The sequence below is a fragment of the Gavia stellata genome, chromosome 20 (genome assembly GCF_030936135.1).
Source record: "Gavia stellata isolate bGavSte3 chromosome 20, bGavSte3.hap2, whole genome shotgun sequence".
Classification (NCBI taxonomy): domain Eukaryota; kingdom Metazoa; phylum Chordata; class Aves; order Gaviiformes; family Gaviidae; genus Gavia; species Gavia stellata.
Genome location: NC_082613.1, coordinates 7,824,971 through 7,839,330, shown reverse-complemented (window position 1 = coordinate 7,839,330; position 14,360 = coordinate 7,824,971). Strand labels below are relative to the sequence as shown.

The 14,360-nt window shown below is 40.9% G+C and overlaps 1 protein-coding gene across 1 annotated transcript in view; it reads right to left on the bottom strand.

Annotated features, from left to right (window-relative positions):
• BCAS1 (brain enriched myelin associated protein 1) overlaps window positions 1–14,360 on the bottom strand; it is a 49,793-nt gene that overhangs the window by 27,657 nt on the left and 7,776 nt on the right. Inside the window, exons 3-6 of the mRNA XM_059827341.1 lie at window positions 11,523–12,106; window positions 5,875–6,030; window positions 5,278–5,322; window positions 398–538 (exon numbers count right to left, since the gene is read on the bottom strand). Of these exons, the coding sequence (XP_059683324.1) occupies window positions 398–538; window positions 5,278–5,322; window positions 5,875–6,030; window positions 11,523–12,106 (926 nt within the window). The remainder of the gene's footprint in view (window positions 1–397; window positions 539–5,277; window positions 5,323–5,874; window positions 6,031–11,522; window positions 12,107–14,360) is intronic.

Genomic DNA, 14,360 nt, shown 5'->3' with positions numbered 1-14,360 from the left:
AAGCCTTAATTGTAGTTGGACTGAGCTCTTCAACCTGTCCTGCAATTGCAGGCGCTGTTCATAATAAAATCATTGTTTGTCAGTACCCTTTATTTTATTTTTAAGTGGCCAGGGAAGTTTAGTCAGCATTAGTAAGTGTAACTGGGAAGTACATAGCAGGGAAGGTTAGAAGAATTGTTTCAGAATCCTGAATTCACAGATGGTATAGCAAGAGAAATGTTGCACATGAAGATTGTTTTCATAATGCTTGGCACAGAAGTGCTCACACCAGTAGTTTTCAGAGCACTGCACAGCTGGCCAGATGCTGATTTCAGTTACCAATTAAATAATTTAGCTCTGTGACAGGAGCCATCTGTTACTGCTCAGGGTTCTGCTCTTGCTAGAGCTTCATACAGACCTTATGCCTAAAGAGTTTACTAAATGTACTGTGTCCTAGCTTGGGACTCTCTGCCTTCTTTTTCTTGGCTCCTTTAGTTTGGGATTCTGCTGCTGTCTTCAGAGCGGGTTGCGCACCATGGCCTTTTTCCGCTTTCGATCCCTTTTGTACAACAGCATTTGAAGTTGAGTACTTATTGCAAAGTTCTCATTCGGTTCATGAAAAACATTTGAACACTCATACATATAGTATTAAACCCAAACATTTCCTTTTTGCCCTGGACAACAAATTATGTTTTATTCTAATTACTCAGTTCTCCTTAGGATTTCTTTCACATGAGTAGTGAAATAAATATTAAAGCTAGGGCAATCCAGTTGACTCAAACCACAACTTCCCCCCAAATTATTCATTAAATTGAGACCCAAATCCCACAAAGACTGAGACTTCTGTATTTAAATTCATGAGTAACCAACTGAATTTGGGATTTGTAAGTTTAAAATAGGCAGATATATAAAACTCTGAAAATACCTTAATTCTTTTTACTGCAGTATTATAGAGACTTAAAATGTCTTGCATAATGCATTATTTATGGAAAGGGCAGTATGAATATTCATGATATATGCTACATAAAATATTTCAAGTTTGCACTAATGTTCATTAAATTAGTTAGAAATGAAAGTATCAGAAAAACAGTAATGATAGACTGACACTAAAAGTGTTGAATGAGCACTGCTGCCTTTTCATTCCATTCTAAACATCTGCAGGAGGCACTTGTTTTGGGAATCATCGCCCACTGATGTTAGAGACCAGACCTCTAAAAAACATTAGCAGCACATTAAAAAATCCACTACAAAGGGCTATAAAATAAAGAAACATTGATAGATGGTCTATACGGGGAAAAAAGCAGTATCAGGCTATTTTTGAAGAGTGGTAGCAGACTACCTGCAGCTAAGCGCAGACTAAATTACCCTGCATAGGGTAAAGGTGGGCCTGTTCAAATACAAGACTTCTCTACAAGTCCTGGAAAAACTTGAGTAACACTTGCTAAAATGTTCCATTTAACTTTTCACAGCATTGGAAAAAATACATTTTTTTAATCATAATTCAAGTACTTCCTCAAAACTTTACTCTTCAAGTAGCTGTTTTTGTCCCCCACCAATCTTCAACACAGCCCCACAACCCTCTGGATATATCAGTGGAGGAAAAAAGCTTAGTTTTCATGTTATGAACAATAAAATTTTTCCCCTTCCTTCCTCACCATTTTCACCTTTCACTAATAAAAAAAAGACCAAGTTTCCAATGTTGCTTAACTAAGCTTCAAGATACAAACAAGTTAACACAAGAGTCTGTTCTATGGTAACTGCACCATACATATGCCCATAACATATGACTAATCACAAATAATATGGGGTAGGATTCTTTACTCTTCAGTGTCAGGTTTTAAAGCAGTAAGATGTCTTTGATTACCTAGTACAAAGGCAGATACAGTATTTTTTACTTGCTAGTATCCTGGACTTCATTCTGATCTCCCTTAGGGAATTTATTTCCCCATTTAATTAAGAATCAGACCAATATATAGTGAAGAAATACAAATTTTAAAAGTTATGTTTCAATGACCAGCGACTCAAGTGTTCACCCTCTGGGTAATTAGCTTGTCCCTTTGCAAGCTTCGCTCTGTTTTCTTTTACACTTGAACAAGGCAAAAATAAAAGCTTCCAACCAGTAAAAAGCTTTAAAATGAGTTGACAAAAATTTCCAGGAACTATAGAAACATGAAGAGACCCAAACTCCAAAGAAACAATCAGCCTACAGCATTTACAATGTGAAGTATCAAGTACTGTGGTTGAACCACAACTAACAGGGTCGGAGGAGAGGTCCAGAGTACAGAATGTTAACATGTACGAGCACATGAAGTTGAGATCTTGGTTTCAAGATTGATCCATTCAGTGCAATTACATGCTTCCGACAAAGTGCTTTGTACTATGAAGAGGCTGTGGCCTGTCACATCAAAATTGGCCATTTTTCCCTGCAATACTCTGTACCATTCTCAGTATTCCCAAACATACAGTGACACAGGAACAAGTCAGGATTTGCTACAGAAGGGTCACATAGGTGGTCTGGGGCAGCTCTGATCTGAATTCCATGTTGGTTGGCATAAACTTGCAAAGGATCAATTAATCCAAGGAAGTATGACTCAACTCATATTAAACTTCTGTGTTTACACGGATGAAATGACAATCATTAAGGGCACGCCCAGGCTGCTGAAAGCATACATGTCTCCCGCCAGCTGATTAAAGCCAGAGGCATCGCTGATGACAGCACGTTCTTCAAAAAACACCAAGTTCAGCTTCATTGATGCCGCACACCTCTGCATTTCAGCAGGAGGGAGTATGCTGCCATGCTTTGCAAAACTGGAGTGGGCTGTGGCTGTTTCTCAGACTTGTGAGAAAGCTTGTCTGTCCTCCTAAGCCATGGGAGAGCACTGCTGAGCAACACTGGGAACGTACCGGCCCTTGTGTGATAAAACCCAGCTCCTCCCGGCAAAGGGGGTGCATGCATGAGCAGCCAAAATGAAAGCACAACCAGGACTCAAAGGCACAGCTGTCCCTGTGCCAGCCAAACCACATAAAAGCCCTACGGCACTTGGGAGAGGCTCAGGCTGCATAAGGGGAAAGCCTCACTTAAGAGCACATCTTTACCATTAAGACAGAAGTTATTTCTCAGGGGAAAAATGACCATTATTTCATTATATGTATCAGCTGAAAAATCTGCAGCTTTTCTATATGAGAGTTGATAAATGAACCACCTTTTTAACATTTTTCCTTTAATATAGTGAAAATGTCATTCTTTGTATCAGGCAGACAGTGAAGATAAAGGAATACTTCATAAAAACCAACTCCCATTTAACCTCTATATAATGAGTTTGCATATCCTGCTAGTCATCTGGATTTGTTTACCCTCACAGGTGTGATAGCAAACCAAACCCAAACAGCATATTTGTTTCCAAATTACAGTACGCCTGCACCAACAGTCACCTGTTATCAAGCGCACCCATGTGCTTCTATAAAGTCAGGTATGCAAACGGAACTGAACAACTGGATTTTTCAGAGGTTGTTGAAAGAGCTACAAGTCTCACTGAAACAGTGCAATTTGATAACTACCTTTTCCGGATATCTTGGAAGATCTTAGCCCTGGTTGACAGTTTCCAGAATTATTGAGCTGTAATTGGGGAGTGATGTGTATCCCCCACATACTTGCCAAGCTTTCTGGAAAGACTGACTTCACCATTTTAGTACCAGGCTATATAAAAACCAGAATGGGACAAAAAGGATAAAAAATAGAATAGAAAACAAGAATGTTGATGCCTATAGTGATTTTTGGCTACTTAACTGTTGCATGGAAAGACTATTTCCTTTTTTATGGTTTTATTCTTTTGTGTTAAATAAATTTTATCACAGGCACTGCAAGAAAAACTTTAGTTATTATAGTCATAACTGTGTAAGGACATTTAGTCTGGAAGTTACCAGTTATGCAGTCAGTGATATGCCTATAAGCCTAGAAGATAGAAGGCAGCTTACTACAAATTGTCTCACTTCTGCTTCTGTTGAAACTATTGTAAGTTTTGGCACTAACAGAACAGGGGAAAAAAGGGGAAAGAAGAATTCTTTAAACACCTACATTTTTCCATTTTAGAAGAGTGTTTTCAACTTAATTTTTACAGTTTAGGTTTTTCCACTTTTTTTTTTTACAAGTTTGTTAAATACATTGGATCAATCTGATACTTTCAGTATCTCTAATAGCAAATGAAAGCTATAATAATGAAGCTTTTCTGATTTTACATATAGAGGACATCACTGTTCATGGACACTAAAAAGTTTCCTCTTGCCAGTGGAATCCAAGAACAAATGGTTTGTAAAGAGGAAAGCAAGAGGCCACACCTGCCTGTTACATGGAAGGGCATTTCTCAGACTGGTTCTGTAATGTCCAGCCAATACGGATTTCAGTTCCCAGGGGGAACATCGCATACACTTGTAGTCAGCCTCATGCATTGTATTAGAACAGCTTGAGTGTTCAATTCACCCCACTTAAAAACCTGATCCTCATCTCTGCATGTAAAGGGAAGAGTGGTCAGGGAAGGACAGCTCTCCCTGCAAGTCCCAGTCTTGCTCAGAGCAGCTCCATCGTCTTCCTGAGGTGTTGGCTGCTGCGTAGGGACAGCCCATCAGCCCTGACTGTAGCACCATCCATACAGGGGTGCTTCAGCCAGAAAAGTCCCAGAGAGGAAATGTTGGGATCTCCTGCTTTTTATTGATTTCGGTGGGAGGCTGATCCTTGTCCATCCTCCTGCACCCCAAGGGGGGACCCAGCAGTAGCTGTGGATGCACTGCGGGGCAGGCGGGTGGGAGCAGGCTCCTGCCCACACCCCCTGCCCAACTGGCCACAGAGCTGCCACAGGCAGTGGGACCTCATGTGTCCTCCCCACCAGGATGTGGCAGCTCCAGCAGGTGTGAAGAGAGACAAAGGAGACACACGTATACACAACTGGAAATTAAAAACCAGAAGTTTTGCGCAGCTCTATGAGCAAATGGAGTTTTCTGTGGACGTGGGAGGGTTTCACTGCAGGGACCTGTAGTTTTAGATCAAGGACAAGTCAGAATAGCAGCCAAAATCATTACCAGGTCATCAACCTTACAGAAAACGCTACAGTTCAGATCGATTGTAACATACACTATGAAGAACTGCAACGGCCATGCTCATCTTCCTTTCAAATTCATTCAGAGGAAAAATATTTTAAATTACTTCAAATGATAACATCAATTGGGAAAAAGCAACACAATGAAGAGGAAATACCTGTGTCAAAAACATCTAGTGGTCAGTGACAGAATGAGGAAATTGCCTACCTTGTCTTCAGAATCACTCTTGGCTTCAGCTTTGCTTGGGGAAACCTTAAATGTATTTGAGAAAAAAAAAAATCAGTCACACCCAACTCAGTCTTTCAAAAGATCTGAAAGATCATGTGTTTGAAACTAGCAGGTTCTTTTAGCACAAAGGCAAAAGAAGTACAAATATTGCTTTCCCCCATGTGGGAAAATTTGTAATACAAATGTTTCTCAAGAACAACTTGAAGTCAACAGCTAAAATGAAAAATATCTGGACCAAAGATATATTATTCAGGTTTATACATCCAATTAATCAATAAAAATGAACTTTCAGAGATAACACAAAATAAAGTTTCATAGTACAGAAAATCCTTAAGACAGTATCTATGCAGAAGAGAAAGTTTCCAGAGTAGGTCATCATCATTTGAAAATAATGGCACTGTACCTACACATCTCTCTATCACTCTCAAGCCATTCTCTAAGGCATCTCTTTGGCTTCATTACTTCTCAGTGCCCATGACAGCAAACATGTTGCGTTTAGTTCAACATGTCCACATAGGAATTTCATAAGTAATTTAAAGCATAGCCTAGAGATGAAAAGGAAAGGCAAAAGCTTACCAGTGTTTTAAGGAAACTCATGACGGAGTTATCTACCGCAGCAGCTGGTTGGGGGTTGTCTTGTTTTACCTCTGCCTTTTCAGGTTGCTCAGCAGTGAGACCGTTGACACCTGCCGAGTCCTGCTGTAGGTCTTTTTGGTTGCAGTCATCTATCTCCTAAAAAAAGGGGGCAGAGTTTCCTCAGTCAGCTTGCTTAATTTCCCGTGGAATGCAAAAGTAACATTTGTGACTTGCATTATGTTGCTCTGAGAGTCACAACCCTAATTCCAACCATATTTCTCCAGCCTACGCATTCAGAACAATCGAGCATTTATACATCTCTTCCCCCTCTTTTCTAATATATTCAGCATTTGCCGTTGGTTGGAGGAACATTGTTCTCAGCTACCAAGTATAACAAACACAAGTAAAGTTGCACACGGCATCGCAAACAACACTGCTTTTCTCTTTTCAAGGCTGAACTTGTGAATAGGAACAAGTGCTGAGATTTTGGCCTTTGACGGCTCAGTGTCTGATTGTACCATACAAAGATTGCTTCCGATACTCTGTATTCTATGATTCCAGAAATAATTTTTATCTAGCAAACACAAACATGGTACAGAGTAAAAGAAGGAAAAAAGCAACCACCCAAAGTAATTCTTCTGAGCCAGATGGAGCTGCCTCCTCTCTTCCTGGAATTACAGTTTCCAGAGCCCAAAAATAGTTTTCCAGTGCTCAAGCACTCACAAGTACATAATATTAAGTTTCTCAATTTCTGTTTAGACACCTAAAAAAGGGTATGGTTTTAAAAAAAACTCTTCTTGGACCAGTTTTGAAGAGCTTGGCACCCTTTTATGCTGAATTTGCCTGCCGTTCTGGTCACTTTTGCCTTGAGCCTGCACAGGTAAAGCCAACACAAATGTTGTGCAGGAGAGAGCAGCTTGAGACAAGTCCTTATGTCCCATTCAGCATTTCCTTTTTTTAATATCAAGAGTACTACATCTGGGTAGTAATGTCCAAGTGTTACCAATAATCCTCCTCTCTTTTGTTTGTCTGTCTGCATTGTAAGTGCAGGGCTGGATCTATCTATTATTAAATTAAATTGTGCCTAGCACAATGGTGGCCTCAACTTTGGTAGGGGATTTGAGACATTATTGAACAGACAATCATAGCAGTGCCATAATTCTTCAGCAGAAGTTATCATCCTCAACCATTTAGACAGCAGTGACATCTGGTCACTTGGGAAACAGTGACTAGAGAAGCAGTTGTTAGGATACTAGATGCCCAGATGACTCCAGAGGAAAAATCAGGACAAGAAATAGAACTGATGAGCCTGTCCAGGTGTCTCCAGCAAAGAGCATCTTTGAATCACTGCTCTCAAAGACTGCCTGGAGGTCTAAGTGTCACCAAGGGTTTTTCCTAACCTGCCAATTAGACATAGTTGTTCAGTGCCACTTCTACTGGGAAAAGTTAAATGGTACTCTTGAGAACCTTTCCCTGTACTGTGCAATTAAAAAACCCGCAGTATTTGTATAGGATTTGCAGAGGAAATACATTTCTGTAGGTCACTAAAGGAAGGAGTAGACTAAAGATGCATAAATGTTTTAAAACTTCAGAGGGCTAATTTGGCTTCAGGAAAGATGAGTATGGAGTGGCCAGTCTCCATGCAGCATTTAAGGAGTTAAATACACACCATTTTACTTGCAAGAACAGACTTCTGTCTAATTCTCCACCCACTGTTTTCCAAGTTTACCCAGGAAGAAACACAGCACAGTAGTTCAGAGTGCTTCAAAAGGCTATTTAGAAGTTTCTTAAGGGTCTAACACATCACTTTGTCCAGCTGCCAGCTACAGGCCAGAGTGGCTCCAAGAACAATATGTCCCATGCAGAACATGTGTGGCCACGCCAGCTTCGGCAGCCCTGCTTCCAAGGATGCCATCTATAGGGCTCTGGTCATATGAAAAATGCTGGCTCTATTTCAGATATTAACGGGGCAACAAAGGTGTGAGGCAAGAGACCAAAGGAGCAGGAGGCAGAAGATATGAAGCTAGTTTGGCTTAGCAACATAACTGAGGTACTTGATGTTATCAAACTCTTTACTACTTGATGTTATCAAACAAAAATAAGCAAACTTTTTTTAACACACACAAGCTCAAGCTCTGGTGTCAGGCTGCAATCTGTTTAGGAGGAAGAGATCTTTTTGCCAAGCACTGGAGTGAACCGCTGTTAGCAGCAGCAGCAACAATGCCCTGGGAGAAGTGCAGAGGTGACGGGTGCCACCCCACAGCAGTGACCATTCCAGGGTATCTCCCTGCTAAAGCCACACTTTGCCCTGCAGAAGTGAAAGCTGTTGCAGACTGTGCAGAGCTGGAGGCACAGCACCATCCAAAAATGCCTCAACTCCGACTTGCAGAGCACAAATGGGCCCCGTTAATGACCCACTACTGCACGAGGAACCCTACTCCAAGATTCCCAAGCCAAGGCTGCCATTAGCTACTGAGATACACAACTCTGAACTTCGATAGATGCTGTGATCCATCTTGTGCTTTCATGGGAATACTGCTGCAGGAAGGAGCGCAGACTCAGGCCGTCAGCATATAAATCAGGGAGAGATAATGTGGAGTCCTGCAACACCACATTTTCAGAGCCATACTCAAATAACCAGAAAAACCTCTGTAGCAGCTCACTGCATAATATGCTGCGCAAAGCCCCAGAGGCAAATAATGAAAGAAAACTCTAGAAATACCAGGAGAAAGTGAGTAGTAGAAGTTAACAGATACTATGTAAACCTTCAATTCATTTCTGAGGAGCCAAATTTGGGGGTAATAAACACCTTAAACACTTATACTGTAGTTCCCGTTCAGTCATCAGAAAAACATATCAAAAGAATGTATTCCTGCCAGCACTTTTGTTTGCATGAATCATGGCTCAGTGAAACATTTCAGGCATATAATTTATCTTTTCTTTGGCTTACATAGTAAATGCTTCATGAATTCATGAATTCTGTCCTTGTTTTAATTATGCTGTGTTCTGAATGTAGTTTTGTAGACCACAAAAATAAAAGAGTGGTTCACCAAACACAGAATGTTTGTGCAGCTCTTAAGCTACAACTGTGGAGCCTCTCTCTTACTTACCAGCAATGCTGTTTGTTTTGTGTTGGCACTCAATTCAGGGAAATTTTGCTTTGCTTTTAGCTTTTACAGATACTAAAAGTCATAATCCAAAAAAAGAAAAGAAACTGTTGGCAGCAATATCTGGATTTTTAGTACAACTATTTGGTAACAGTTTGTAGTTACTACAGTAACAGCAATTAAATTAGACTTGGTCATTCTCCCATCCTACATGAGAACCAGCAACTTTAGAGGGAACAGAAGGCAACTGTGCTGCAAGGCAGAGCCATAGCCTTTGTTTTAGAAATGGAGTTAAAGTTTGGCAACATATCAGAAGTGTTTAGTTGATCTATTTTTCCCAGAAAAGGTCCTTAACTCCTCTCTGCCCCCAACATATACTCTTTTTCATGTTTGAAGAAAGGAAAACTATAGCCCAGGAATTCAAGGATAAGGTTAAAATTTCACTCTCCCCTGTGATACAGTTCTGCCACACATTTACACTGAGCAACTTGAACCCCTATTTTGTGGGTCCTCAAAGATTTTCAGTGGTACAGCTTTAAGCACATGTGTAAAAAATGTCGAAGCACTTTTGTTAAACAGGAGACCTGTCCTCAAGCAGGTCCCCAGGGACCAAAAAGCTGTTGTGTGGGCTAGGATCCTGCAAACACACACATACCAAACATAACCTCCAGCTGATAGGTGCCTGGGATTTCCAGATTATTCCCATTAGCAAGGTTCAGGACGTGGATAGGTATAAGCTGAAGACTGAAACAGAATTAAAAATTACTAGGAAAGCTAGGCATTATTGATATAAAAAGTTTGATCGGAAGGAACAGTGGTTTTAGTATCTGTTTGAACTGGCAGAATAAGATTTAGATTATCTACAAACACTTGCTTACTTGAGCTTTCCGAACATGAATATTTGCTCCCAGCAAGTCTTTACCTCTGACTTCTGGTTAAAGCTACTTCATATTGTTATTTCATTACAGAGAGTTTCACACTGTACTACTTCAACAGCATGAACTGTGACCTTTCTTACTCTGTAGTTTACAATCACAGCAAAATAGGGAATTAGGACTTTTGCATTTGATTGTAAAAGTAACTATTCTGCGAGCCACAGGCAAAACTTATTCTTTGTGTGTATTAGTAAAAAATATCTGCAGGAATTTACAGTGTTGAAAAGTTTCAGTCTTTATAAGACTACGAGCAGAAGTGCCAGTATGCACTGAATAGATTATTCATTCTGAATTATTCACCCTGTTCTGTTTATGTAGTGAATAACTTGATATTCTGCTAGGTTGAGACTACGAATTCTTTATATATGCATATATAGCTGTCTGAAATACTAGAGCTAGGTGCTGCTTTTGAAGGGCAATGGTCAAAACCACAACTGTTTAGTCTTACAAATTAATCTTCAGAAAAATATTACATTTTATAAGTTTATACAAGAAATGTGATCTTCAAATCTGAGGAGACATAAGACAGAGAAGACAAGGTAGAAAAATAGAAATTGAAGAGACTTTTGGGGACAACCTGCAATGTCGTCAGTGCAAGCAGTGAGCATCTTGTGAACTATGTTCAACACTATTCAGAGCATTAGCAATCATACAAGCAGTCTTTTTTGTAAGCCTGAACTAGGCCAATAAAAGCAGTTACTATTAAAATGCCATTTACACAGATTCTGCTGAGGGGGCCATGGAGCTAGTTCCTCCCTCCTGTTCCTGATGTTGGACAGGATTTGACCTAGATCACCAATTAGTGTATACTGGCACCCCTCCAGCGGAACTAATAAGAGTTATGCCACTTATCCCCATATCCAGGGGATGGACTTTTTCAGTAGTTAATTACCTGAAAACTAATCCTATAGTATATTTGCTGATATCAAATGTTGCAGGAAGTGTAAAATCTAAACTCATGTCTGTTTTCAGCTCCTTTGATTAGTGTGCTCTCTCAGATAAGTTACTTAATTTCTTATATCACATTCTCATCCTGTAAAACCAATTCTAAGGGACCACGTTTCTTTGACTAAAAAAAGTCACAAAAATTGCTACTGCATAATATTCCTTATTCTGGTATGTAGGGTATGCAACAAGCAGCTATTGCTCAAGAAGAGTGACTATTTCAAGAATGGCACAAAACATGCTAAAGAACTTCTTTAAAACCATCCACTGTCAAACTCCAAGCTCCTAAAGCATAAGAAGCAATTTTACTTTCAGGTATTTCTGCTTTCATTTGTAGCTGGCTGCTGTTTATCATCCTGGCAATAGGAGCATGAACACAGCTATCTTGCCCAAACCTTTCAGAGAAATACAAACGAATTTAAACTCGAGGGCAGACGCCAGCATTTAGTCATGAGGCAGACATCAGAGCTATTACCACTCCGCCATAAGTTCTCCTCCCATACTTCTATGCAGCCACCCCTGTGAGGGGTTACCTGCAATAATTTTAAGAGCAACACCGCTTCATTCACACAGCCATCACGACATCAAGTTGTCATGCGCTATTAATATTCCTGAGAGGTTTCATTAAGAGTGAAATGGATATTCCTACTCAAGCACTTGCCTTCCCCTGTGGGACACTGTTTGATGTGCTCTGTAATCCAGCAGCCTCTTTCGCTGTGATGTGCCCGTCAGGAAGGTCTGAAGTCTGCCTTTCCTCCTGGGTATCAATTTGCGTTTTACTCCTTTCCTTTCCCTTCTCCAGTTTGAAGATCCTGTCAAAGAAGGTTACTTGTTTTGGCTTTGAGGCGGCCGCATCCTCTCCCTCAGGTGTCACTGAAGCTGTGAGATCGATGTCACGAAGCGATGCTGCCGGTGGGGCCCGGGTCAGGTTTTTATGTGTGCCTTCCTCCCGCGCAGCTGCTGCGGGAACCTCCACGCTGTCACTTGGTGCTTTGTTCACTCCGGGCGCCTCTGAGCTGACATCAAGTTTCGCCGATCCAACTGATGAATCCGTAGCTGGATCTTCAGTACGCCCTGGTACAGACCATGAAAACGCGAAGACAGAGCGGGATTTAGCAGATGGCAGGGCTCTCCTGGCAGCGCTCCCGAGACTCTGCCCGCCTGCATCGGGAACGGGGCTCTGCTCCATTGTCTTCGGGGAAGAAACGGCCACATTATCCCGTGCAACACTTGCCTTTGCATCCACTACAAACAGAGGCATAAAACAGTAATTATCCAGCACAGCAAAGAAGTTATACTGGTTGTACAATTAATCATGGTGACCTCGCTCTTTAATAAACTAATTCTGAAATGTGGAGCCTCAGGGAGGACCACACAGAGTGCAACTTGTTTAGAGACGCTGTTGTCCTGTGCTAAGTAAGAGCCGCCACTCATCTATCAGACCTGCCCTTCTGATTTTCTTCCCTGTTATTTCTCATTGAAGTCAGTGCAAATTTTATGTTCTCCACAACCCCCTCTCAGCTGCAGAACTCAGATAACAGCCCAGGTTTTTGAGTACTTAGCCCAGTGGACATGCTGAGGATATTTTACTTTCCAATTAAAATCAAAGAAATGGTATGCAAAAAAATAATCAATAAAACTCGAGACAAAGTTATATATTAATATACCACACTTCCCCCTGTCAAAGCTAAATAGGAAAAAAAAATGGAAACTGCAAGGACTGGTGGTGTTTCCTGGCTTGCCAAACTCCCCACAGGGCTTTGCAGTCATAACTTATTTAATTCGTTTTTCCAACGCTGTTCCTTGCCTTGCTGCCTACTCTCCACAGTGCAGTTTCTACTTGCACTTCTGTTGTCTGCAGGTTAGTTTCAGCCTGATTTGAATACTTATAAATCACATCTGAGCCAGGCTTCTTATCCTTATGTTTCCGACTCTTTTTATCCACAAAAAATATGTCTCTTAACCACATTTCCTTCCCCCCCAAATTCTCACAAATAATTCCCCTTGTGTACACACATGGCCATCACACTTTAGATGTGAAGAAATCTTTAATCTTAAAAGTGTATTTTATGTTTTTATATTACAATGGCACTTTGATAATACAGCTGAGGTGAAAATCCCCAATACTGTGTATGTGGACAGGAGGAATAGGCTCCTGCTTTACAGGAGACAAAAGAAGAAAATCTTTCTTGCATCTGTTTTGTGGATGAGAGACGAATCACAGATTGTGGTGTGAAACCCCAGTAAACAAGAGGAGACTTGTCAAGAGGTAAACCTTACAGATGACCCTCAGCTTGAGCTTCTCTTCTCTACTTTGACTGGAATATATATCTGATTTCCCTGTCAATCATTGCCAGAGATTTCAAGGATGAATTTAGATCTACTTAATTATAACTGTGCAAAACTGACAGTCTCAAACTGACTTGCTAAATTAGAATTTTAAAATTGTCAGTTTCAATGTAAAATTGAAATTATTTCAAATGATAATTGTAATAGTCAAGTCAATATTATGCCCATCACGTTTTACTTTAACAGAAATAAAACCCCAGATACCAACAAAACCCAACTAAAACGCCTGTCTTCCACAGTACAGATCTTCAGTGTTCAGTTTCATTGTTTAAATTCCTTTTTCAGAGAAGGAAAGCAGGACATTCTTAGATCATAGCTTTCAAAACTACCCCTTAGCTTTTCACAGCAAAATTACCCCAGCTTTCCACACACCCCCAATGATTTTGCATAGAAACACACAAGCATCAGCAGGCACTGGATAATGTGCCTGTATCCATTCGATACTGTCCTCCTGCGGCAGTGCCCAGTGACCCTGGGCAAATGCAGGAGAACAGAGCCCCAGCATCCCACTGCGACATCCCCTTCCCCACGGCCTTGACTCGGTGACTGAGAGTCCCCCCGGACCCTTGTTTCACAGTTCAGGGTTGGTCCTGAGCTCCCATAAACCTGAGAGATGAGAAGTGCCAGAGCATGCCGGCGTGCCAGCGTGAATCTCATCAACTTTACTGAAATCCTTCCCAGCAGTGGAGGCAACAGCCGACAAAGTAAGGGGCTGTGGTGGCAGGATTCACAACTGCAGCCAGCATTTTACCAGCTGCCAGGGAGCTGGCTCCTAACTTCTCTACTTTTCACATTTTTAATCTGACATTTGCTTTCTTATTGTGTTTTGGGCATATGCAAGCATGCAGAGGGACCAGAGCACCTCAGTACAACCTGTTCTGTCCAGGTAAATAGATTTTAACTTCTTTGTGTGCAGTCTATTAGAGAAAATTTCTTTCCCTGGATTCTCTCTGTTACTATTCATGTAAGAATAACTCATGCTGGCAAGAATCCTTTACCAGTAATATTCTTCTGCAATATTTCATGAGCACCTATTTCAGTATACTGACATGCAAAGAAAAGGTACAAATAACTAGCTACTCAAGCACCTATTCAGCTGTTCAGTCAGGGCCACTAAGTATCACTTACAGTTTCCTAAGCCTCCTGCAGT